Source organism: Pseudorca crassidens, chromosome 5 (assembly GCF_039906515.1).
Source record: "Pseudorca crassidens isolate mPseCra1 chromosome 5, mPseCra1.hap1, whole genome shotgun sequence".
Taxonomy (NCBI): Eukaryota; Metazoa; Chordata; class Mammalia; order Artiodactyla; family Delphinidae; genus Pseudorca; species Pseudorca crassidens.
The window spans coordinates 10,969,507-10,994,333 of NC_090300.1; the positions used below are offsets into that span (position 1 = coordinate 10,969,507).

General features: G+C 38.3%; 2 protein-coding genes across 3 annotated transcripts in view; one reads left to right on the forward strand and one right to left on the reverse strand.

Moving 5' to 3' along the window:
* Positions 1 to 891: 891 nt before the first annotated feature.
* Positions 892 to 21,434, forward strand: PP2D1 (protein phosphatase 2C like domain containing 1). The gene is given in 4 exon segments (XM_067739780.1): positions 892 to 914; positions 4,026 to 4,133; positions 4,135 to 5,069; positions 20,322 to 21,434. Coding segments are annotated over 4 exon segments (1,875 nt in total). The 3' UTR covers positions 21,131 to 21,434.
* RAB5A (RAB5A, member RAS oncogene family) overlaps positions 21,289 to 24,827 on the reverse strand; it is a 29,924-nt gene continuing 26,385 nt past the window's right edge. For both annotated transcript variants that reach the window (XM_067737381.1, XM_067737380.1), the window contains one exon: positions 21,289 to 22,730. In XM_067737381.1, coding sequence (XP_067593482.1) covers positions 22,615 to 22,730 — 116 coding nt within the window. In that variant the 3' untranslated portion in view covers positions 21,289 to 22,614. The remainder of the gene's footprint in view (positions 22,731 to 24,827) is intronic.

Below are 24,827 nucleotides of genomic sequence, written 5' to 3' on the forward strand. Positions count from 1 at the left end.
TTGTCCAATCTTCTTCAATATGCAAACAAGCTGTTCTAAGACTCTAGTTCTAATACAGCCTGGGGTGAGAAAGTGGAAGGCCGCTGTGGATTAAGAACCTAGGAACTAAAGATATCGACCAGGAATAAAGTTAGCCTCAAGAAATACAGTGCAAAAGCCAAAAAGCCTGTACCTTTCAAGCAGTGACTTGGGGCGGCAGGATGGGAGTGGGGATGGCGAGACTCTCCAGGGCAGGTAGGAAGGGGTGCTGGAGAGATGGCTTGAGATACCTTACCCCTGAGTGGGAAGACAACTGTACATTAATTGAGAGTCACTCTTTTCTTTTCTTTTCTTTTTCTTTTTGTGGTACACGGGCTCTCACTGTTGTGGCCTCTCCCGTCGCGGAGCACAGGCTCCGGATGCGCAGGCTCAGTGGCCATGGCTCACGGGCCCCACCGCTCCGCAGCATGTGGGATCTTCCCGGACCGGGGCATGAACCCGTGTCCCCTGCATCGGCAGGCGGACTCTCAACCACTGCGCCACCAGGGAAGCCCACTCTTTTCATTTTTTAAGTCTTATTATGCAGGCATAAGGCAGTCTATTCAATGAATGATCCTTATTTCAGAAATTTCAAAGACAAGTTTGTTACTTAACACAATTTGTGACCTTATTGCTTCACAGTTCTTCAGAATCATAGAGTGAGTTCTGACTGAGGTTCCAGGTGATGTAGTAAACATTCCAAGCAGAGAGGTCCACCAGCAAGTCAGGGGACCCTCCCACCGGCATCACCACCATCACCACTATCACCCACCCCTCCACTCCTACCACTGCCAACACTAGCCAGGTTGGAGGAACAGAGGCTGGGAAAGGTGGTAAAGAGAGGGCAAAGGATGGTGGCAATCCCAAAGGAACATGGAAGTTAATAGCGCTTTCAGGTAACGTTTCTTCATTTGTATTGGATAACAAATGTAGTCAATGAACAATTATATCTGCAGTTTTCTTTTTCCTCCACTTTCTCAGTCATCAAATGAAACTTTGGCTTCCTGTTAGACTATGTACGTGGAGGAGCGGTATATTCCTCCGACTACCTTATACAAAAAGGGCTTCTGTCTCTCTCTCTCTACTTTTATTCTGCTATATTTTTCATGATAGTACTTATCTCTGATATTATGTGTTTCCATGTTTCCTTTATTTTTTTAATTTTTATTATTATTATTATTTTTTGCGGTACGCGGGCCTCTCACTGTTGTGGCCTCTCGTGTTGCAGAGCACAGGCTCCGGATGCGCAGGCTCAGCGGCCATGGCTCATGGGCCCAGCCACTCCGTGGCACGTGGGACCCTCCCGGACCGGGGCATGAACCCGTGTCCCCTGCATCGGCAGGTGGACTCTCAACCACTGCGCCACCAGGGAAGCCCCATGTTTCCTTTATTTACTGTCTGTCTTTCATATCAGAATATAAGTTTCATTACAGAAAATGCCTTTGTTCGCATCTCTATCCCAAGCAAATAAACCAGTACCTGGCAAATTGCAGACATCCAAGTGTTTGTTGAATGAATGAATGAACGAACGAATATATGAAGATGCATTACATTCTAAGAATGGCTCCACGTGAGAGAGAGTTGTATTATGGCTCTATATAGGGAAATAAAATTCTGATATAACTTTATTTTTATCTGATGACTCTAGGTCTAACTATAGAATTGGTATGCCTTATATATTGTCCCAACAGTTCTACAAGCCTCAGAAAAACTGTATCCTTTATATGAATATTACCAAATAATAGCAATTTTAAAATATTTGATATACGTTTTGGTCAGAGAGCTGAAAAGCTTTGCCAGTACCCATTTTTTCCACTACTTCTCTGTGTGCCTGTCCACCTCCTCGGCTGGGTCGTCTTCATCCTTCTGCCTGCTAGCTGGTCATCCCTTTTGTTTGACCTTGGAGCCCTTGCTGCTTTCTCAACTGAGTGTTTTTCTAGGTCAGCTTCTCAAGTGTCATGGTGCCATTCCTAGCCAGATGAAGGTTGGGCTCCTGGTTGAGTCCTGTCATGGGGCTCTGTCCTGGCTTCATCTGACCTGTCTGGTTCTTTGTATGAGCACATGGGTGGGACTACAGACTCCTCCCCTCATAGCTTCAAGGGCAAGACACCAGCCTTATTCGTAAGCTGTACTGTAGCTGCACAGTAGCTGGCCTGTTGTAGGTATTGAAGAAGTGAATGGTTGCTGACTAAATACTGAAGTATCGATGAGTGAGATTGATAGAACTGGGGGATTTGATGGGTACGTGGGGCCTCATTATATGTTTCCATTTTTGTGTGATTTTAAAATTTTCCATTAAAAAAAGAAACAAGTTTCTTTTAGATTCTTATGGTGGTTTTCTGCTGCTAAATCCAAATATTTGTACATTTTATAGACAACATTAATAAAATATATTGTTTTAATTAAGATAACTGAGTAAAGAAAAAGTTAAAAATAGAAAAACAAAACAAAAAAAGAAACCAAAATTGGTTGGTGAGGCAAAACCAGGAAAGATTGCTACTAGGCTAATAGTTCAATGAGCATTTATGGAGTGGAAATTTGTAAATGAAATTTTACTGTAGGGATGAGTAGCTGTATCCAATAGAGTTGTGCACATCAGGGAATTAAATACACATAAGGAAAGGAGCAGACTAAATATACCCATATCAAATACAATTCATATATTAGTTGAGTTGAAGTTAGCTAATTTTTTAAAATTAAATTGAAGTATAGTTGATTTACAATGTTGTGTTAAGTTTCTGCTGTACAGCAAAGTAATTCAGTTATACATATGTATACTTTTTTAATATTCTTTTCCATTGTGGTTTATCACAGGATATTGAATATAGTTCCCTGTGCTATACAGTAGGGCCTTGTTGTTTCTCTATTTTATATATAGTAGTTTGTATCTGTTAATCCCAAACTCCTCATTTATCCCTCCGCCACCTCCTTTTCCCTTTGGTAACCATAAGTTTGTTTTCATTTTTTAAATTTATTTTATTGAAGTATAGTTGATTTACAATGTTGTGTTAATTTCTACTGTACAGCAAAGTGATTCAGTTATACATATATATATTCTTTTTCATATTCTTTTCCATTATATTTATCACAGGATACTGAATATAGTTCCCTGCGCTGTACAGTAGGACCTTGTTGTTTATCCATCCTATATATATAATACTAGTTTGCATCTGGAAGTTAGCTGGTTTTAAGATATCACATTTCATAAACATTTAAAGTCACTAACTTTGATTTTTCAGGTTTTAAAATATTTTGTAACCAAAGCATTTTTTTTCAGGTCTCTCATACCTCCACAGGCCCTTTCAAAGATCTCCTGCCCTAGGAATTGCCCATAAAAATGGATACAAATGGCTTCATATGCTGAGTACTGTTGTAGATGCTTCAGATAGGAAGGAGTGTAAGAAAGGGTGTCTGCTTTCTGGAAATTTATCATCCAGCTCCTCTTCTTTCCTCAGGCCATAACTCTTTCCCTTTGCAGTCCTAAAAATTTCTGTCCTTACTATCCATTCTTTTCATCATTCTGCTTGGTTTGGGCATCTCCCATTCATTTTCTTGAGAACTCTTTAATTAGGACAAACACGTTTTTTTAAAATTATTCTATTTCTTTATATAATATTATATAAATAAAATTATTTTATTATTAGGACAAAATCGAATACAAAAATAATTATGCTTTATATTTGAAATCACATTCCTAGATCTCAAGCATATACCTTCACTTGCCTAGATAAAATATTGTGCTGATTTATCTGAGTGTTTGTTCTTAGAGGTCTAGCTGACTTTCTGGAGATTTTGCTGAATTTCATTTGGGCCTACACAGGCCAATCACCAATTCCTTAAGTACTTACTATGTGTTTTGGGGGGGAATCACAGAAAGAGGAATAAGAATATTCTAGGCCAATATAAAATCTCAAGGATCCAAAACAAATTGCAAAGATAGGGGACTGCTTGAAGAGATATTCAGTGCATCAATCCAGGCATGTAAATATCTTTTATCCTGTTTGCAGAGTGTTTTGGAAATCAAGGCAATTGTACACAAGAAAACTGACATATGATTCAGATGAGGGAGTCCCACTTACCTGGAGAAGAAAGCATTTTAAAAGGAAAAAGAAGAGACCATCACGAAGTGCAGGTCTACAATGAGATGATCACGTTTCCCTGTTCCATATGCAAGCATGAAATTGACCTACCTGGAATATTCCTCCATAAAAAGCAGCATGTAGCTCTGGCTACATTGGGCTTTCAGTGGATGGGTGGGGAGAAACCAGGGCTCTCAGCGATTGCTGATCAGAGGCAGTCCGTCATTGCTAAACTATTGTCATCGTTTGCATTTACTGAAAAAATCTTACAGGGCATTAATAATGCTTTTGAGCTCCTTTGCAAGAAACAAATACCAGCACACTATAAGATTATTGATAACATTCCCAAGAGTTCAATATATCCTCAAAAAATCTGTCACCTATTAATTAAAGGAGCAGCCATTTGCGAAGACAGGAATTCTACGTGGAGAACTGACATGAATGATAAATTCACTGTCGTGAATAATTTTGGCAACAAACCCAATGTGTGTTTTTTTGGTTTGTTTGATGGACATCACGGTGCCTCGGCAGCAGACTTGACATCAGTGGAACTCCCAGTTTTACTTCTCCACCAACTTTCCAGACTTGATCCTTCCTACCAAATGACCCCTGAAGAGCAAACAGTAATCAATTCTTTTCACACAGTGTTTAGAGAAGACTACAGAGCTATAGAAGACACCTTCTCCTCCATAAAGAAAAAGACGAAAGCATTGAAAAGTGAGTATGAGAACATACACAAAGCCTTTGCAAAAGCATTTTGGAGAATGGACAGGCTTTTACGTCTTGGAAGGAAAGAAGTGTCCAGGGCTCGATGGAGCGGCTGTTCTGCAGTTACTTGCATATTGGAAGGCAACATTGAAAGTCCCAAAGCTAAGAAGTCTTCGAGAAGATTCAATGACCTTGATGCTTCTTTGGTCCCTTTCCAGGAGACGCCGAAAATAATTTCTGGAGTGCTACATATCGCAAACACTGGTATGTATATTGAATGGTACCAGGTTACACCTTAACATGTTTTATTCCTGGCAGCAAAACCTCTCTTGCTTCCAGAATTATCTAGTGACCTATTATTTAATGACTTACTAGTGCCTAGATACTTCACTGACCAATTTAAGAAACGACCAATAACCACAGTTTAAATGTAGATTTGCAGGCACAAAATGAATTGTAATTATGTCTCAAGGAGGCACGTACATGAAATAATGTGACCAAAACATGACGTTTTCTAAATGGGGTAGCAACACAGCTATTGATAAAGGCAAAGCAAATCTATTACATTTGCTCAGATCGGAATGAAACCAAAACATTCCCCACACTTCCCTTTTTCGGGAGAATGGAAAGTTCTTTGAGTGTTGTTAGTATAGCTGCTAAACTGGTCAGTTTTTCTGGTAACTAACATATTTGCAACAGGTCACTCTTGTGCTCACTGGCCAAGTTGTATCGATTTCATCTTAGGAAAAACAATCGTTTATGATTCAGTTTTATAGGCGTGTATTTCCTTCTCCAAAAATTTTGGCTGGATTATTTTAATTTTATTTCAAGAAGCAATTCTTTTGACTTGCTGTGCTAAAGTTCTAGCTAAGGAGCTTGCCAAACTCGAAAGCCCAGAGGTAAAACAGTTTTAGCCAAGTTAACCCGAGTTCCATGCTCATTTCCATGAGATGCTTAACTAGGGTTCCACCACCCCTTTCCTCGGTAGAATTATTATTAATGACAGTGTCCACTTACTGAATATTGCGCACAGAGTAATTTCTCATGTAGTCTTCCAAGAACTCTGATATCTAAAGATATCTAAGAATTGTTTTTAAAAAAAATATTCGACATGTAACATTGTGTAAGTTTAAGAAGGAAAACATGTTAATTTGATACATTTTTATAATGAAACATGATTGCCATTGTAGCGATAATTACCACTTCTATCACATTACATAATCATCATTTCTTTATAGTGGTTGAAAAAATTAAGTTCTAGTCTCTTAGCAAGTTTGATGATTAAAATATATACATTCTCTCTGTTCCCAATATTGTGCATTAGACCTCTAAGACGTATTTACTGCTCATTGCAAGTTTGGACCCTTAAACCGCATCTGTTCTCCTTCCCAACCCCTGCCGCCATTTCTAAGTGGTGTTGACCCAATTGTCCAGATGAGAAAATAGAAGCTCGGAGAGGTGAAATTATTTGTTCGAGGTGTCAGAGGTGATAGATATTGGAGCTGGAAATCAAACTGCCTCTGAAGGAGATTGCTTCCAGAGTCTGAGGAGTCTGGGCCTCAGGGAGTGGGACTTTGGCCCACACCGGGGCCAGATATATTCACCAAGACCATTACAATGTCAAGGTCCCTGGAAGCCGGCCTGTTTCTGATCTAACTCTGGTTGTGAGCCCAAAATGAGAACACCAGATTAAGCAATACCACGGAGCCAAGTGCAATGCCAATTTCCTTGGAGCATTTGCCATTTCTCAGGCCCTACCCTGAGGTTCCAAAGTGCTTCAGAGCAGGCCTACTTCATGGATGGAGAGTTTTCAGATTTCAAACTAATCTGGGAACTGACCCATATCCTTGGACTTTGGACCTCTATTAGAAAATATCATTTGATATCATGGTTCCTGGGAAATGAAAGGAAAATATACGAGATACTCAATAAGTAGATACTATCATCAAATGTTCAGTTTACTATGATTCATTACTTCCAAGCCCACTGTTGTTTGGCAGGTTCTAATTTCCAGGTCAAACATTTTTTTGGATCTAATTTACAGGCTTACATACATAACTGTGTTAAAATGTTTTCATTTGGGCATCCTTCATTCTAATAGAAACAAATAAGTAGGGGGAAAAAATCCAACTTGTGAAAGGGAGGTCATGATTTATGATACAAAAGTGCTCCTAAAAGAAAGTAATTTAAATGAGTTACAAAAAATAAATGTTCACACAAATTTATCAAGGGCATGTTTTGTATTTTATAAAACAAGACCTATAAAGATAGCAAGGGGATTCATTTTTCTTGTTTGAAATTTGTCAAATACCAGTATCATCACAACTCTGGAATTAAAACCAAGAAAAAAACTCCACCTCACTTTATAAGGAAACATGAGTGTGGTGATACAGTCATTGAATAAGTGTTGAATTTGTGCATGTGGAAAAAGATCCTTCCAAACAGACATTCCTGACTTTTTTTCTTAGCACTTCTCATTTATATTGCATTTTATCACTTCTCCTGGTGCTCTCTTATTTTTCTTCAGTTAATCCTCAAAGGATTAAAACTCAAACATATTGATACAGCATACATAATTACACTTTTTCCACAACATCAAATAAACCACAAATTTTTACATTTCTAATTAACCACACTAGTTCCTTATAAACATATGGGATTCTTATTTGATCCCCTAAATTCTTTTCCCCAGTGATTTTATATTTAATAGCTTTATTGAGATACAACTCACAAAGAACACAGTTCATCCAGGTAAAGTCTACGGCTCAGTGATTTTTACTATATTCACTGATACAGCCTTTTCTCCCCATCTTTTTATCTTTGAATCAAGTGTCTTGTTAGAGAACATATAGGTGGATCTTGTTTGTATTCATTTACTGTGGTTGCTGTTACAAATTTACCATAGATTTGGTGGCTCACACAACAGAAATTTATTCTCTTACAGTTCAAGAAGTTCTAAACCAGCATAACTGGCCCAATGTCTTCATGGCAGTGCTCCCTCCAGAGGATGTGGGAAAGAATTTGTTCCTTGCTCCTTCCACCTTCTGCTTGGCTGCCAGTATTCCTTGGGTTGTGGCCACATCACTCTGATCTCAAATGTGCTTCCATGTGGACATTTCCTTCTTCTGGTCTGTAGCCAAATCTCCCTCTTGTGGTCGAATTTAGAACCCACCCAGACAATCCAGTGTTAAGCATCTCAGGATCATTAATCACATCTTCAAAGTCTTTGCCATAAAATGTAACATTTACAGGCTCCAGAGATTAGGTTCTGATATTTTTGGGGATTTTATTCAGCCAGTCACCATGTTTGTTTGTTCGTTTTTCCATTCTGCCAAACTTTGCCTTTTGATTCAAGTATTTAATTCATTTACATTTAAGGTAATTAATTATAGGGTAGGATATATGTCTGACATTTTTCTGTTTGTTTTCTCTCTCTCTCTCTCTCTATATATATACATCTTTTGTTTTTCTATTCCTCCGATACTGCTTTCTTTTTTTTCCCTCAACTAAGATTAGCCATCCTTTTTTTAAAATTTAATTTTATTTATTTTTTTATACAGCAGGTTCTTATTTGTCATCCATTTTATACACATCAGTGTATACATGTCAATCCCAAGCTCCCAATTCATCACACCAACTCCCCCACCCCCCACCACTTTCCCCTCTTGGTGTCCATATGTTTGTTCTCTACATCTGTGTCTCAATTTGTGTCCTGCAAACCAGTTCATCTGTACCATTTTTCTAGGTTCCACATAATGCGTTAATATACGATATTTGTTTTTCTCTTTCTGACTTACTTCACTCTGTATGACAGTCTCTAGATCCATCCACGTCTCAACAAATGACTCAATTTCGTTCCTTTTTACAGCTGAGTAATATTCCATTGTATATATGTATCACATCTTCTTTATCCATTCATCTGTCAATGGGCATTTAGGTTAGTTCAATGACCTGGCTATTGTAAATAGTGCTGCAGTGAACACTAGGGTGCATGTGTCTTTTTCAATTATCGTTTCTCTTTTTGAATTAGGGTTTCTCTTTTTGAATTATGGTTTTCTCTGAGTATATGCCCAGTAGTGAGATTGCTGGATCATATGGTAATTCTATTTTTAGTTTTTTAAGGAACCTCCATACTGTTCTTCATAGTGGCTGTATCAATTTACATTCCCACCAACAGTGCAAGACGGTTCCCTTTTCTCCACACCCTCTCCAGCATTTGTTGTTTGTAGATTTTCTGATGATGCCCATTCTAACTCGTGTGAGGTGATACCTCATTGTAGTTCTGATTTGCATTTCTCTAACAATTAGTGATGTTGAGCAGCTTTTCATGTGCTTCTTGGCCAGCTGTATGTCTTCTTTGGAGAAATGTCTATTTAGGACTTCTGCCCATTTTTGGATTGGGTTGTTTGTTTCTTTAATATTGAGCTGCATGAGCTGTTTATATATTTTGGAGATTAATCCTTTGTCCAATGATTTATTGGCAAATATTTTCTCCCATTCTGAGGGTTGTCTTTTCGTCTTCTTTATGGTTTCCTTTCCTGTGCAAAGGCTTTGAGGTTTCATTAGGTCCCATTTGTTTATTTTTGTTTTTATTTCCATTACTCTAGGAGGTGGATCAAAAACGATCTTACTGTGATTTATGACAAAGAGTGTTCTTCCTATGTTTTCCTCTTAGAGTTTTATAGTGTCTGGTCTTATGTTTAGGTCTCTAATCCATTTTGAGTTTATTTTTGTGTATGGTGCTAGGGAGTGTTCTAATTTCATTCTCTTACATGTAGCTGTCTAGTTTTCCCAGCACCACTTATTGAAAAGACTGTCTTTTCTCCATTGTATATCTTTGCCTCCTTTGTCATAGATTAATTGACCATAGGTGCGTGGGTTTACCTCTGGGCTTTCTATCTTGTTCCATTGATCTATGTTTCTGTTTTTGTGCCAGTACCATATTGTCTTGATTACTGTAGCTTTGTAGTATAGTCTGAAGTCAGTGAGTCTAATTCCTCCAGCTCCGTTTTTTTCCCTCAAGACTGCTTTGGCTATTCGGGGTCTTTTGTGTCTCCATACAGATTTTAAGATTTTTTGTTCTAGTTCCGTAAAAATTGCCATTGGCAGTTTGATAGGGATCACATTGAATCTGTAGATTGCTTTGGATAGTATAATCATTTTCACAATATTGATTCTTCCAATCCAAGAACATGGTATATCTCTCCATCTGTTGGTATCATCTTTAATTGCTTTCATCAGTGTCTTGTAGTTTTCTGCATACAGGTCTTTTGTCTCCCTAGGTAGGTTTATTCCTCTTGTCTCCCTAGGTAGGTTTATTCTTTTTGTTGCAATGGTAAATGGGAGTGTTTCCTTAATTTCTCTTTCAGATTTTTCATCATTAGAGTATAGGAATGCAAAATATTTCTGTGCATTAATTTTGTATCCTGCAACTTTACCAAATTCATTGATGAGCTCTAGTAGTTTTCTGGTGGCATTTTTAGGATTCTCTATGTATAGTATCATGTAATCTGCAAACAGTGACAGTTTTACTTCTCCTTTTCAAATTTGTATTCCTCTTATTTCTTTTTTTTCTCTGATTGCCATGGCTTGGATTTCCAAAACTATGTTGAATAATAATGGTGAGAGTGGACATCCTTGTCTTGTTCCTGATCTTAGAGGAAATGCTTTCAGTTTTTCACCATTGAGAATGATGTTTGCTGTGGGTTTGTCATATATGGCCTTTATTATGTTGAGGTAGGTTCCCTCTATGCCCACTTTCTGGAGAGTTTTTATCATAAATTGGTGTTGAATTTTGTCAAAAGCTTTTTCTGCATCAATTGCGATGATCATATGGTTTTTCTTCTTCAATTTGTTAATACGGAGTATCACATTGATTGATTTGCGTATATTGAAGAATCCTTGCATCCCTGGGATAAATCTCACTTGATCATGGTGTATGATCCTTTTAATGTGTTGTTGGATTCTGTTTGCTAATAGTTTGTTGAGGATTTTTGCCTCTGTATTCATCAGTGATATTGGTCTGTAATTTTCTTTTTTTTGTAGTATCTTTGTCTGGTCTTGGTATCAGGGTGATGGTGGCCTCTTAGAATGAGTTTGGGACTGTTCCTTCCTCTTCAAGTTTTTGGAAGAGTTTGAGAAGGATGGCTGTTAGCTCTTCTCTAAATGTTTGATAGAATTCACCTGTGAAGCCATCTGGTCCTGGACTTTTGTTTGTTGGAAGGTTTTTAATCACAGTTTCAATTTCATTATTTGTGATTGGTCTGTTCATGTTTTCTATTCCTTCCTTTCAGTCTTGGGAAGTTATACCTTTCTAAGAATTTGTCCATTTCTTCCAGGTTGTCCATTTTATTGGCATAGAGTTGCTTGTAGTAGTCTCTTAGGATGCTTTGTACTTCTGCAGTGTCCACTGTAATTTCTCCTTTTTCGTTTCTAATTTTACTGATTTGAGTCCTCTCCCAATTTTTCTTGATGAGTATTAGAGTATTTTGTATTAGATAGTTTCTAGCACATCATTTTAATTCCTGTATTTCTTTTACTATATATATATATATATATATATATTTTTTTTTTTTTTTTTTTTCCGGTATGCAGGCCTCTCACTGTTGTGGCCTCTCTGGTTGCAGAGCACAGGCTCCGGACGCACAGGCTCAGCGGCCATGGCTCACGGGCCCAGCCGCTCTGTGGCATGTGGGATCTTCCCGGACCAGGGCACGAACCCATGTCCCCTGCATTGGTAGGCAGACTCTCAACCACTGTGCCACCCGGGAAGCCCCCTGTTACTATATATTTTTAAAATATATATTTTTAGTGGCTATTCTGAGGATTATAATAAAATCTTAACTTAAAAACAATTCGGCTTGCATTAATGCCAACTTAACTTCAAACGATATATATGGCATCTTTGCTCCAATATAGCTCCATTTCCTGCAGCCTTCTTTATACTTTATAGAATTACATCTTTACACATTACAAGCCTATAAAGTTTTATATTATTGTTTTATGCAGCTTTCTTCTAAATAAGATAGGAAAATAAAAGTGTTAAAAGTAAAATACATTTTTTACTGTTTTATATTTACCTATATACAGTTGACTCCTGAACAACATGAGTTTGAACTGTGTGGGTCCACTTATATGCAGAATATTTTCAATAATAAACACACTATTACACAATCCATGGTTGATTGAATCTGTGAATATGGAACTGCAGATATGGAGGGCTGTCTATTGGACTTGAATATCCACAGATCTGTTGTGTGTCCTGAACAGTGCTCCCCAGATACTGAAAGATAATTGTAGTTACCTTTCTTTTTTTGTGTGGGTTTGAGTTACAATCTAGTGTTTTCATTTTTGCCTGAAAGACTCCCTTTAGTATTTCTTGTATGGAAAGTCTACTAATGATGAATTCTCTCAGTCTTTTTTTTTTTGCAGTACGCAGGCCTCTCACTGTTGTGGCCTCTCCCATTGCAGAGCACAGGCTCCAGACGTGCAGGCTCAGCAGCCATGGCTCACGGGCCCAGCCACTCCACGGCATGTGGGATCTTCCCGGACCAGGGCACGAACCCGTGTCTCCTTCATCAGCAGGTGGAGTCTCAACCACTGCGCCACCAGGGAAGCCCTAGTTTTGCATTTTGAATATGTCATCACGTTGCCATCTAGCCTCCATGGTTTCTGATGAGACATAATTTTTGATCTTATTGAGTATCCCTTGGCTGTATGTAATGAGCCACTTTTCTCATTCTACTTTCATTATTCTTTCTTTCTCTTTTGACAGTTTGACTATGATGTGTTTAAGTACTGACCTCTAATTTATACTCGTTGGAGTCTGTTGAGCTTCTTGTATGTTTTTATTCCAATTTGGGAAGTTTTTGGCTATTAGTTCTTCAAATATTCTTTTTTTCCCACTTCTGTCTTCTCCTTCCATTATGCATATGTTGGTATACTTGGTGGTGTCCCACAAGCCTCTGCGATGCTGTTCACTTTACTTCATTCTTTCTTTTTTTCCTATTCTTCAGATTGGATATTCTCAATTTATCAATCAAGTTTGCTGATTCTTCTGCCAGATCAAACCTGATGCTAAGCTCATTCTAGTGAATTTTTCGTTTAAGACATTGTACTTTTCAACTCCAGAATTTCATGCTTCTTTGTTATAATTTCCATCTCTTTATTGATAGTCTCTAGGTTGGTGGATCATTGTTCTCATGCTTTCCTTTCATTTTTAGCCCCATTTTCCTTTAAACGTATTGATAATTTTTTTTTTTTTTTTTTGTGGTACATGGGCATCTCAGTATTGTGGCCTCTCCTGCCGCGGAGCACAGGCTCTGGATGCGCAGGCCCAGCAGCCACGGCTCACGGGCGCAGCTTCTGCACGGCACGCGGGATCCTCCCGGACCGGGGCACGAACCTGCGTCCTCTGCATCTGCAGGCAGACTCTCAACCACTGCGCCACCAGGAAAGCCCTATTGATAAATTTTAAAACATTTTCGTCCAGTTAGTTCTAATGCCTAGACTTCCTCATGGACAGCTTCTATTGACTTACTTTCTTTCCTGTATATGGGCTATGCTTTCATTACTATGTTTCATTACTCTCTCATTACTCTTTTTTTGTTGAAAACTGGACATTTAAAATAATATAGATGCCCTCCCTCTCCAGGGATTGTTGTTGCTACTGTTTTTGTGACTTATATGAACTAATTCTGTAGACTCTATATTCTGTCATGTGCAGACAAAAAGCCTCTGCTTGGTTGGTTATCTTAGTGTTCAGCTAATGACTAGATGGAGATTTCTTTAAATACCTACTACTAATATGCATGTCTTCCAGTCTTTGCTGAGGCTCTTTTTTTTTTTTTTTCTGTATGCGGGCCTTTCACTGTTGTGGCCTCTCCCGCTGCGGAGCACAGGCTCCGGACGCGCAGGCTCAGCGGCCATGGCTCACGGGCCCAGCCGCTCTGCGGCATGTGGGATCTTCCCGGACCGGGGCACGAACCCATGTCCCCTGCATCGGCAGGCGGACCCTCAACCACTGCACCACCAGGGAAGCCCGGCTCTGTCTTTTTTGAGGCTTGTCTTGTAAAAAATGGCAGGCAGTTTAAAACTCTGCCTATGCTTTTACTTCCTACTTGGGTTAATCATCAAGATTAGTCATAGGTGAGAAATTAAGGCTTGTTCAGGTCCTGGGCATGTATACAGCCTGCACATGTGCACGCTCTTCTGTTTCCCCAGGAGTATGTTTGAGCTTTTCAAAACCCTCTGTAGGGTCTCAGTCCTCAGCTCTTTCTTATACTTTTTGGGGGGTCAGCCTCTTGTCATCCCCAGATGCTTTCAGTGCCTCAGGCAAGTGTGATTTTAAACAATTGCTGCTGGTTTTTGGCAAACACACTGAGGATGAGTTATTTGCATAGAGTAAGCTCTGAGTCAAGTCAAATGATGACAAGATTTGAGAATGGAGCTTTCTTCAGGGACTTGCAAGACAGTTCACATAATGACAATTCTCTGGGGATAGATAATTTTAGGGAGGTCTAAAGCCATCCTTTCTCCTGCAGAGGCTGCTAGACTGTTGATTGCAGAGCTAGCATCACTATAAAATGTTTGGTTTTCAAGGCTACTGCAGAGCTGAAGAGAAGTGGTTGGAAGTAGGCCAAGTTACAAGGCCATGACCACTTGGTTTTACCTACTTTGTTTCTCTTCAATGTTTCTCAGATTTTTGCAAGCCTTTGGTTAATTTCCAGCATTTCAGAAAAGTTGACTTTAACAATTCTTGTCAGTGTTCTCATTCCTTTTCCTGAGGAGTAGATTTTCAGAGATCCTTACTCTGCAATATCTAATCTTTTCTTCTGCAATATTGAACCTGCTGTTAATCACATCCAGTGTAGTGTTCATTTTAAATTTTGTATTTTTCATCTTCAGAAGTTTGATTTTTAAAATTATCTTCCATGTCTGTATTTAACTTTATAACATTGAGAGTTGTTGCCTACTAATTCCAACATCTGCCTCAGTTCTGGGCTGGTTTCAATTGATTTTTCATTTTATTATGGGCAGTATTTCCCTACTTATTTGCATGCTTGCTGTTTTAGTTTCTTAGGGCTGCCATAACAAATTAGCTGAAACTTGGCAGCTTAAAACAACGAAAATCCATTCTCACAGTTCTGGAGGCTAGTTGACCAAAATCAAGGTGTTTGCAAGGCCATATTTCTTTCCTCCACTGTTCAGCATCAGTTTGAAATAGTCCATTATTCTGGCAGTCTGCGTGGTGGGTGAGAGGCATATATTTATTTTCAGTTCAGTGTTGCAGTGAGGGCGTGGTTCTTTGGGCTCCTAGCTTTGTTGGGGAAAACCACTAGTTTTCCCCACCTTGAACAAGCCCTAGGTTTTGTTTCCTGTTCCATAACCCCGTGAAAAGTCTAAGCTCATTTATTCAGCTCAATAAATGCTCTCAGATAAAAACTGGCTTTTGCTCTTGGCATACTCTGGGATTCAGCCATTATTCTTTTGACAGGAGAATTCTTTACTTTCTTACTAGCTCAACAATGTACATGACTTAAAAGTATATACATTATCCAGGGTATTTTCCTATTCTCAGTGGGAGTCAATCCAAGACCCACACTGGCACATTACTGCTCCTTTGTAATATTTGAGTGTTTTAGCGTATCTGCTATTCCAGTATCTTTATGTCTAGATTATACATATTTGTTAATACCTTCTTTTAATGAGGCCCCAGAAACTACCTTTTTTCCTAGTGTCCTTGTTCTCTGTCCTGTGAGCTCACTCTAGATCCAGAGGCCAAGCATGACTTTACCCACTACTTCCCTATTACTCACAATCCTTTATTTGTTCCTCAAGCCCCCTTTCTTCTCTCTTCTTAAGGTTAACAATAACTCCTTTATCTAATCCTCACAACCTGTGAGGTAAGAATAATCTCATTTTAATAGAAGCTTGAGGCTCACCAAAGCCTTATTATATATGGTTATATCATTAGCGAGCCAGAACCCATGTCCTTTAAAGTCTCATTACTTCAAATGAACACCAGCAGCTTCCTGCTTCTAAGGTGTCCCTTCATTCTTATGTGTCTTCACCTTCCTCATTCACAACTGATGCTGTGTTTGCAGATCTTTTAATTTGTTGTGATTTTCCTATCTAGATGTGATTGTCCTTAGTGGTTAAATAAGTTGCTTTTAAAATTACTTCCAGCCCCATCTTTTTCCCCTAAAACCTAATTCAACTCCAGAATCACCTTAAGCAGGGAAAAAAAAAAAATATATATATATATATATATATATATATATACACCCACACACACACATATACATATTCTTAAACAACACTGACCTTTTATAGACTTTTCCTTCCCCATCTCCCTTTTTTGGGGTATGTTGGTTTGTATATATGTGGACTCACATATATACAAACTGGATTCTGAAAATATAATCAACAAATATTTGACAGATAGTTGAGACTAATGTGTGAAGTACTGTTAGGCTCCAGTTGGAAAATGGTGAACTTGAGTTTCATGCTCACACATCTTACAAAACAATCAAAGGAATCTTTTGAACATACAGTGAAAACTAGCTCCACATCAATAAGGCTCTCATGCTAATCACCAGTAGGAAGAGTCAACACATGGCACCCATGCATACAATTTCAGCCTCTTTTGCCAAAATTAGAATCCTGAAAAAAACTGGATATAAGTTGTTTTCCTAACCTCATCTACAGGTGTTTCTACTATGCTTCCATTTTAGGGATACTTCACTAGGGTTTAAATTTCCTTAGTTTGTTTATGCTGCTTTTCAACTGCTCCCTTTTCTTTCTCCAATAACTATTTCCTCATTTCTCAAGTTCCAAGTTCCTGCTCCCTACTCCCTTAAGCCTATAACTCTTTTTAAGGATTTTCTTAGTTTTTTTTTTAAATGGGTCTGAAATGAAACATTCATAGCTTCATCTCAATCTCTTTTGGATAGACTCTCTTCAGCTGCTTTTCCCCTTCATGGAACAAAAAGGAAAATAACCTTTGTCAAGTGTCTACTTACTAAATTACCTTCTTAAACTCGACAAAAAATATTGCAGGTGGTAAATTGTTACTCACAGAAATAAAGTGACTTAATGAAAGTCACACAGACAAAACTGGGATTGAAGTACCAAGTAGCAAGCTCTCAAGACTTTCCTCTTCCCCATGCTGCTGCTTCTAAGGCAAGCCATCTTTTTATCCAGGGCACTCGTGCACCTTAGGGATGTTTCCTTTTCTCACCACCATCTAACATTTCTCTTACTCTTTCCTCCAGTCCTTTCCTAAAACTTCCGTTTAAATGACCTTCATGGCCCCATCTGGAAAAAAAAAAAAAAAAAAGATCTTGCCCATTCAGATCTAGAATTCCGTTTGGGATTGATTCTAGAGGTCATTCTGAAGTTGACGGGGACACTCCTCCTTTTCACAAACTAGAGACAACCCAGCAATAGCAGAAGGCAGTTATGTCATTGCCTTCTGCATAAAGAACACTTTGCCTGACTATACGTGTCATCTATTTTATTTATTATTTATTTTATTGCCGAGTTGGGTCTTTGTTGCTGCGCACAGGCTTTCTCTAGTTGCGGCGAGTGGGGGCTACTCGTGGCAGTGTGCAGGCTTCTTATTGCGGTGGCTTCTCTTGTTGTGGAGCACTGGCTCCAGGCACGCGGGCTTCAGTAGTTGTGGCTCATGGGCTCTAGAGCAGGCTCAGTAGTTGTGGCGCACAGGCTTAGTTGCTCCTCAGCATGTGGGATCTTCCTGGCGCAGGGCTCGAACCCATGTCCCCTACATTGGCAGGCGGATTCTTAAACCACTGCGCCACCAGGGAAGCCCCCATACGTGTCATCGTAAAAAGGCTTAAATATCATCTCAAAGCAGTTCATTTTAGTTCCCATTAATGTCCTTAAACATGTTGCCCTTCCAGTAACACTGTTCCTTTTTTTTTTTTAATTGGAGTACAGCTGATTTACAATGTTGTTAGTTTTAGGTTCCACTTTTGTTTGATAATGTTTTTCTGAACAGCACCATCTCTCCAACTACTGAAAGCTGGTAACTTTATGTCTAGGAATTTGAATACTTATTTATGCTCAGATTCATTATGTTTTTGTGTAAAGGTCTTCTTCATCACAGTTCACTACTTAGTTATTCTCCTTTCCTCCAAACAGATATTACAGGAACCCTTCTTTAAAGCCAATCTCTCAAACTGTCATGTCTTGCTCCTCTCTCTTCCTTCAGTTCTCCAAGACACATGGATATACAGTGTTATTTTTAAATCTCCCTCCAATTTCCCATCTTCCTTGAAGCTCTTTGTTCATTATTCTATTCTAGCTTTCAGCTTAATGTAGACAACCACTTTCAACAACCCCGATTGCAGCTGGCAGCACATGCAACCCGAGGTCTAGGAAATAGAACTATTAACTCTGCATATCCACTTTTTCGCCATGTCTATTCCATTGATACTCTTCCAGGGCCTCTTATTATCCTCTATTTCCTGAGCTATGCACGAATAGTTGAGAAACACTGGGTACTTCCCCTTCATTTTCTTCTTCCTTCATGCAAATTCACACAGGTTAAGGATGTGAGTTAGTCAGAAGGCACCATTTATCAGGATGAATCAACTGTCCAAGTAATTAAATAACTCAAATCAGATAGCAAGTCAATGGCAGGGCAAAACCTGCAGCCATTACTTACTGTCCTCATTTTCTAGAAAATTTTATTGTGCTGAGCTTAAGGGATGTTCACAATAATAAAATCAACGAAAATGGCATTTCCTACCCTGTAGCACAGCAATTAAAAAAAAAAGGCAAACAGTAGTACCTAAGATGTTTACCAAACTCTCTGCAGAGGCAACTAAAACCAAAATACCAACGTATTACCCTTCCACTGTAACTACATAATCATATTAAATGCTTTTCAAATCACACAGAAACAATGCTTTTTCTTTTTGCTGAGTGAGCTTTGGCTTGCTACATGCAAATAAAACATTTAGAAGTCAGTGGATTGACTATTCTGAGCCTGTGTTTCCAGAGCTATGGTCGCACTATTTATATGTGTAAGTACACAAAGAAATTTTCTAATTTAAAAGAGGAACTGAACCATATGTTCTCCTAAGAGAACAATTCAGTCTACCCAGTTGGCATGTTCAATACCAACCCATGCTGCTTTGCTGGTACAATAATAATTTAAAACTCAGCAGAAGTCAAGAATTATTTTACTGACTTCTCTTCTGCAGAGTGTAAACAGAATGACCAGCAAAAAAGTTAACAGAAAATATTAATAACCAAACCACAAATAAAAGAGGTCATTCAGTTTTGAGGACTATCATTTATACAGCTATCAGGTTTCCAAAATATTTTCCACACAGTCATCTTTTGGTCCCATCCAATAACTCAGATATTAACAATTGCCATTATGTAAATGAGCCAACAGGCTCACTCTATGCCTGACACTAATGCTTCACCAGCTCAGGCTCTGTCCAACATATTAGGTGTGTGAACCTTACCTTCTGAAACCTAAATCCCTTTACCTAAAACGTTAGGGGATTAGAAATGAAGGCCTGCAACAACAAAATTCTGACTCCAGGTACGGTGCCATATTTGAAATCAGAATATTCTAACGTAAATTTTGCCTATGATTCCAGCAATATTAACTCTCATAGGTATTATAAATATATAATTATGTTCCTAAAAACTTGGGAAAGTCAATTTTTCCTAACAAACTAAAGGATTCTGAGTCCTTTTTTGTATACCAAAGAAAATTTTGGTAATACAACCATCCTTCAATCTGTTCAGAGCATTATGTTAAGATTTTCTTAAGATTTTAATAAAGCACACATCATAGGTTCATCTGAATCATGAACAAACTACAATCAGATTTTTAATACCTCAGTTTTCAATCAAAGGGTTTAATGTTGGTTAGCTATTATCCATTTAATACATTAATAACACGTTTTTCTTCACCGGGCTGACAATTTCTTTTTAACACACATAACAAACCTAATAAGATGGACATTAACAGTGGCTTTCTAATTTTTTAATCACCCATACCTATAATATATTCAGGTTTTAACTTTGACCAGTTAAAAATTTACCTAACTGCACTCTTAGAAAAAAATCAAAGTTTGTATTTTTAATTGAAAAGGCATTTATTAAAACATTTTAAAAATGTCTGCTCTATGGAATGTATGTTGGTTATAAAAAAGTTCAATTCTTGATTCTACAAATATGTAACACTCAGAAGCTGCTTCATAAAAAAATCACTTATTTTTCATTATCTGTAGTTTGTTATTTTAATACTAAATTCAGTATTTTAAACACTAAATTGCTTAAAAATGAGGAATAAATTAGCCCCCCCATTTGAAATCTGAATTACTGTAAATCTTCTAATAATGATATCAATACTACATATATTTAAAAAATATTTTTAAGTGGCCTGGTTTCTATTTATGAAGTTAACAGCATGCTTTGATATAAATGGTTATAAATCTCGAGGATCAATTTTTAAAAATAATCTTTTAGGTAATGTGCAAGCAGTCTTATGCAGAAATGGGAAAGGCTTCTGCCTAACCAAAGAACACACTACACGAAACACAGATGAAAGAAGAAGAGTACTTCAGAATGGAGCAATAATTAGTTCACATGAACCATACGGGCTCCTACAAGGGCAAATAAAAACCACACGAGGACTTGGATTTCATGGAAATCTCAAACTGAAAAAATTCATTATTCCAGCACCTCAAACTATTTCTGTGCCTATAGATGACTTATGTCAATTCCTTATCTTAGCTACTAATGGACTCTGGGAAGTTCTGGATACAAAGGAAGTCACTGCACTGACAATGACAGCTTTTCAAGCATATAAAGAAGCACAGTGTTCTATCACAGGAAACAAATTGTCACCATCCAAAGGGTCTCTGCTTTTCCCAATCGATGAACAAAACACATCTAAACCAGAAACTAACATCCACATAGTGTTTCAGAGCAAATCTGAAGAAAATGTGTCAACTATAAATTCAAGAGAAAATTTGTCAGATTCAAAATATTCTATTCATAACCTTAAAAATATAGGAACATTTCCACCAAAAATGACTAAGCATGATCCTTGCAGTGAGAAAGAAACTGATGGACCAACCAGTGTAGATGCTGTGCCAAAAGACTCAAGTGAAAAAGAGAAAGGATCATGCACTAAGAGTTTCTATGGAGGTGCTGCTGAGTATATCAGCCGTGAACTTGTAAGTGCTGCTTTGGCGGCTGGCTCCAGAGACAACATTACAGTCATGGTCACACTTTTCAATGGAAGCGAGTACCTCCAGAGAGCAAAAACATGAAGACAATTCTTCAGTGAACCAGATGCTAGGATAACATCAACACCACACAAATCATTTTTAAGAATGTAGTAAAGGAAATATAAAAGCAGACTGTGGGTTATACAGTACCATTTATATATGTTCACTGTTTCATGCCAAAAAAGAGAAAAACCAGTACCTGCTTTTTGTACCACTTTATTCCAACCTGAGCACCTCAATATAAAACTAAACACTGGTGAACTGTTTTCCTTACTAATTTTGAATTACTGTAAATGTACAAGTTCTGCTAGCAGTTCAACATTTAAATAGATTAAATCATCTCTGACACATGGTAGATTTCATATAATGAAAATACCTAAAACAATTAGTGCAATATACTGAACTGATCAAAATAAAATGAACTTTGGAAAACAAGGCTGCAAGATTGTTACTAACATATCCAATACTTATGTTACAAATTACTGGTACATTGTTTATTATGGTTCTAGCCAGGTAGGAACAATTCAAGCCCCTTCCTTTCAAAGGGGGAGAGAAGGAAAAAATTAGCTGTTTTAGTAACTGTACATTTTGTATACTTTTAAGCAACTCTTAAATATTACAGAAAAGTAATAAACATATATGGAGACTACAACGCAGTACCCTATTTACAGTACAGCTGAAGATCGAATTTGAAATAATCAAGTTTGAATGTACATAATTGTTAGTGCATTGACTATTTCTATGTCCAAAGGGCACAAAAGCCCCTCCCTACTCCCAAAAAACAAAAGCTATGTAATGGCCAGCAGTGATTAAACAGAAATCACAGACACCTGGTTTGTTTCATTTTTGTTGAAGAACTTACATGTTTGAAGGGAACACTATTCTTTAAGATGCATTTTATCAGTTTTCATATTCCTAAAATAAGACAGTTACATATGATTTTTTTTTTTTACTCCATTTAAAAAATAACAGGACTAGCTATAATTTAGATGCCACTGATGTTCATTTTTTCCTCCTGAAGATGTGGGAATGTTTCCTTGTGGCTAATTTGTTAAAATGTGGAATGTGTACTTTAAATAAGGATACTAAGTGAAATTACAGGTGGCTTGAATATCGTAGTTAAGCATAAATATCTTTAGAACCTCCTTCCAAAGAAAGAATTTTTTTTGGAAAGCCCAAATGAGTGAGTTCCAAATCTTTTTCACAGAACTGGCTGGTTAACTGTGGGTTCAGAGTCATCTGTTTATATCCCTGGTGAAGAGAAATGAGTCCCGCTAACATTCCAAGGAAATAAGTGTACACACAGCTCTCATCTTCCCCTTTCACTGCTGAAACATTAGTCAGAGGGTCACATGCATGTTATTAAAAATTAAGTTCAAAACACTTAAAATAATTCTGTATTAGAAACTTGACTATCGTAAGTCTCTTCTTTTTGGAAGTCATACTGGGCTGGTTAAATGCTCCAATTCCACTGTTATTAACAATTAGGAAGCAGAAGAACATTCCAGTTAGTTTAAACTGGAGGTTTAGTTACTACAGCACTGACTCCTGGTTGGCTGCGTGGGTTCAGTAAGGTCTACTCCTCTTCCTCTGGCAGAATTTGCTCCTGGATTCTGTGGTTCATTCTTCGGCAACTTTTTAGCTGAGAGATAAATTATCAGAATAAACACAATTAGAATAGCTGTATTTAATTCTTTATATAGATTCACTTAACAATACCAGAAAAGTTGTACTTTAAAGAAAATCTAAGTAAGTTCCTAAAGATAATGGCCAGCCATTATGTTTATAATAAAGAAGCTCAGCTCCAACCCATCAATGTTCTCTGGACTGCCACAAACTTTCTGGAACAAGTCAGGATATAAACGAATACCATCACCCCAGGAGAACTTGTCCTCTACTGTGCAAATTATTACCCCACATCACAACAGACTGTACCTCCTATTTTCTTCACTTATACACTTTACCCTTCAAACATCTATCATTTTCCTCTCTTGTGGCTGATTAAGAATCCTAATCTGATTCATTAGCAGCTCTTTTGAGATAGTGCCTTCAGGATCAAGTCCCTGTCATTAACAGGGACTTGATCCTGAAGGCACTATCTCAAAAAAACATTTTCCAATCTTGAGCCAGATAAGCATGGCTTGCCACACATTTGGACAAAGCCCCACAACTGGTAGTTATGGCTTTAGCTTTGCTAAGTTCTATGGAGCTTAACAGCTGTTCTCTGGAGTATGGCTCCCACTGATGAGAAAATGTACCAGCTAGATGTAGTCTGCTTGGATCCCAAAGATCCTTGATGTGTTGGGATTCATTAAACATTAAATATCTCTAAGAGCACCGACTGTAAGGGTGGCTAGACACACTGGTTTCTATCAGCCTTGGGGATACATCATTGAGGTAAGACTCTAGCTTTACCTTAGCTGTGAGGTTATACAAAAGCTGAACAAGATCTACCTCAAAATCTAAATGCCTAGTTGTGTTCTGGATCTTTTACAGTTTCTTTGTTGTAATATTCCACGATAGCATTAATCATCTTTAGAATCCTAGATGCTGGGCTGGGCAATGGATCTGGGAGCCAGGAGCACTGAGGTTTGGGAAGAAAAGTGTTCCCTTGGGCCACTTCTCTAGGAATGGCTCTAGGAATGGTACTGTAAATGGTAATAAAATGGTAAATTTCCAGTCAAATGTATTTACAAACAAAGCCCCGCCAGGACAAAGAGTAGGCTAACATTACAAACTTTATTATAATTAATACCAAATTAGGTTTTGGACTAAGTGATCATTTCTCCCTTTGGCATACTTCTGGCAAGGGCTTTTTGTAATTAGATCTGAGTGAAATTAGGAGGCTGAAAGAATTAAACTGGAATGAGGAACCTTTAACTTGTATTGGTTAATTTTTATTGTGTGAAGATGAACTACAACATATCTTCAGGGGGTCTCAAAAGAAGTAGTCTCCTGTCTCCTATCTTAGTGAGTGCTACCCAAAGCGAAGCTGGTACTATCTGCTTTGTATATAGATAACTGCAGCTTACCAACCTGACCCTGAATTGATTAGGACTGTGAGAAGCTAAAATTCCTGAATCAAGTTAAGGAAGATGTGCAATGAAAAAAGCCACTGAAGGACTTCCCTGGTGGCGCAGTGGTTGGGAATCCGCCTGCCAATGCAGGGGGCACGGGTTCGAGCCCTGGTCCGGGAGGATCCCACATGCCGCGGAGCAGTTGAGCCCGTGAGACACAGCTGCTGAGCCTGTGCTCTAGAGCCCGCGAGCCACAAGTAGAGAAAGCCCGCACACAGCAACGAAGACCCAACACAGCCAAAAATAAATAAATTAAAAAAAAAAAATGTGGTTGTGATTTAAAAAAAAAAAAAAGAAAAAAGCCACTGAAGACCTTATCAAATTAAAAGCAGATGATAAATTTATTGTAGACTCCTACTAAACAAGTGTACTCTACTTGGGAACCCATCAAAAGTATAAATATGGGGCTTTCCTGGTGGCGCAGTGGTTGAGAGTCCGCCTGCCAATGCAGGGGACACGGGTTCGTGCCCCGGTCCTGGAGGATCCCACATGCCACGGAGCGGCTGGGTCCGTGAGCTATGGCCGCTGAGCCTGCGTGTCCGGAGCCTGTGCTCCGCAACGGGAGAGGCCACAACAGTGAGAGGCCCGCATACCGCAAAAAAAAAAAAAAAAAAGTACAAATATGAGTTCACTGTGTGATTTATTTAAGTTACTAATGGAGA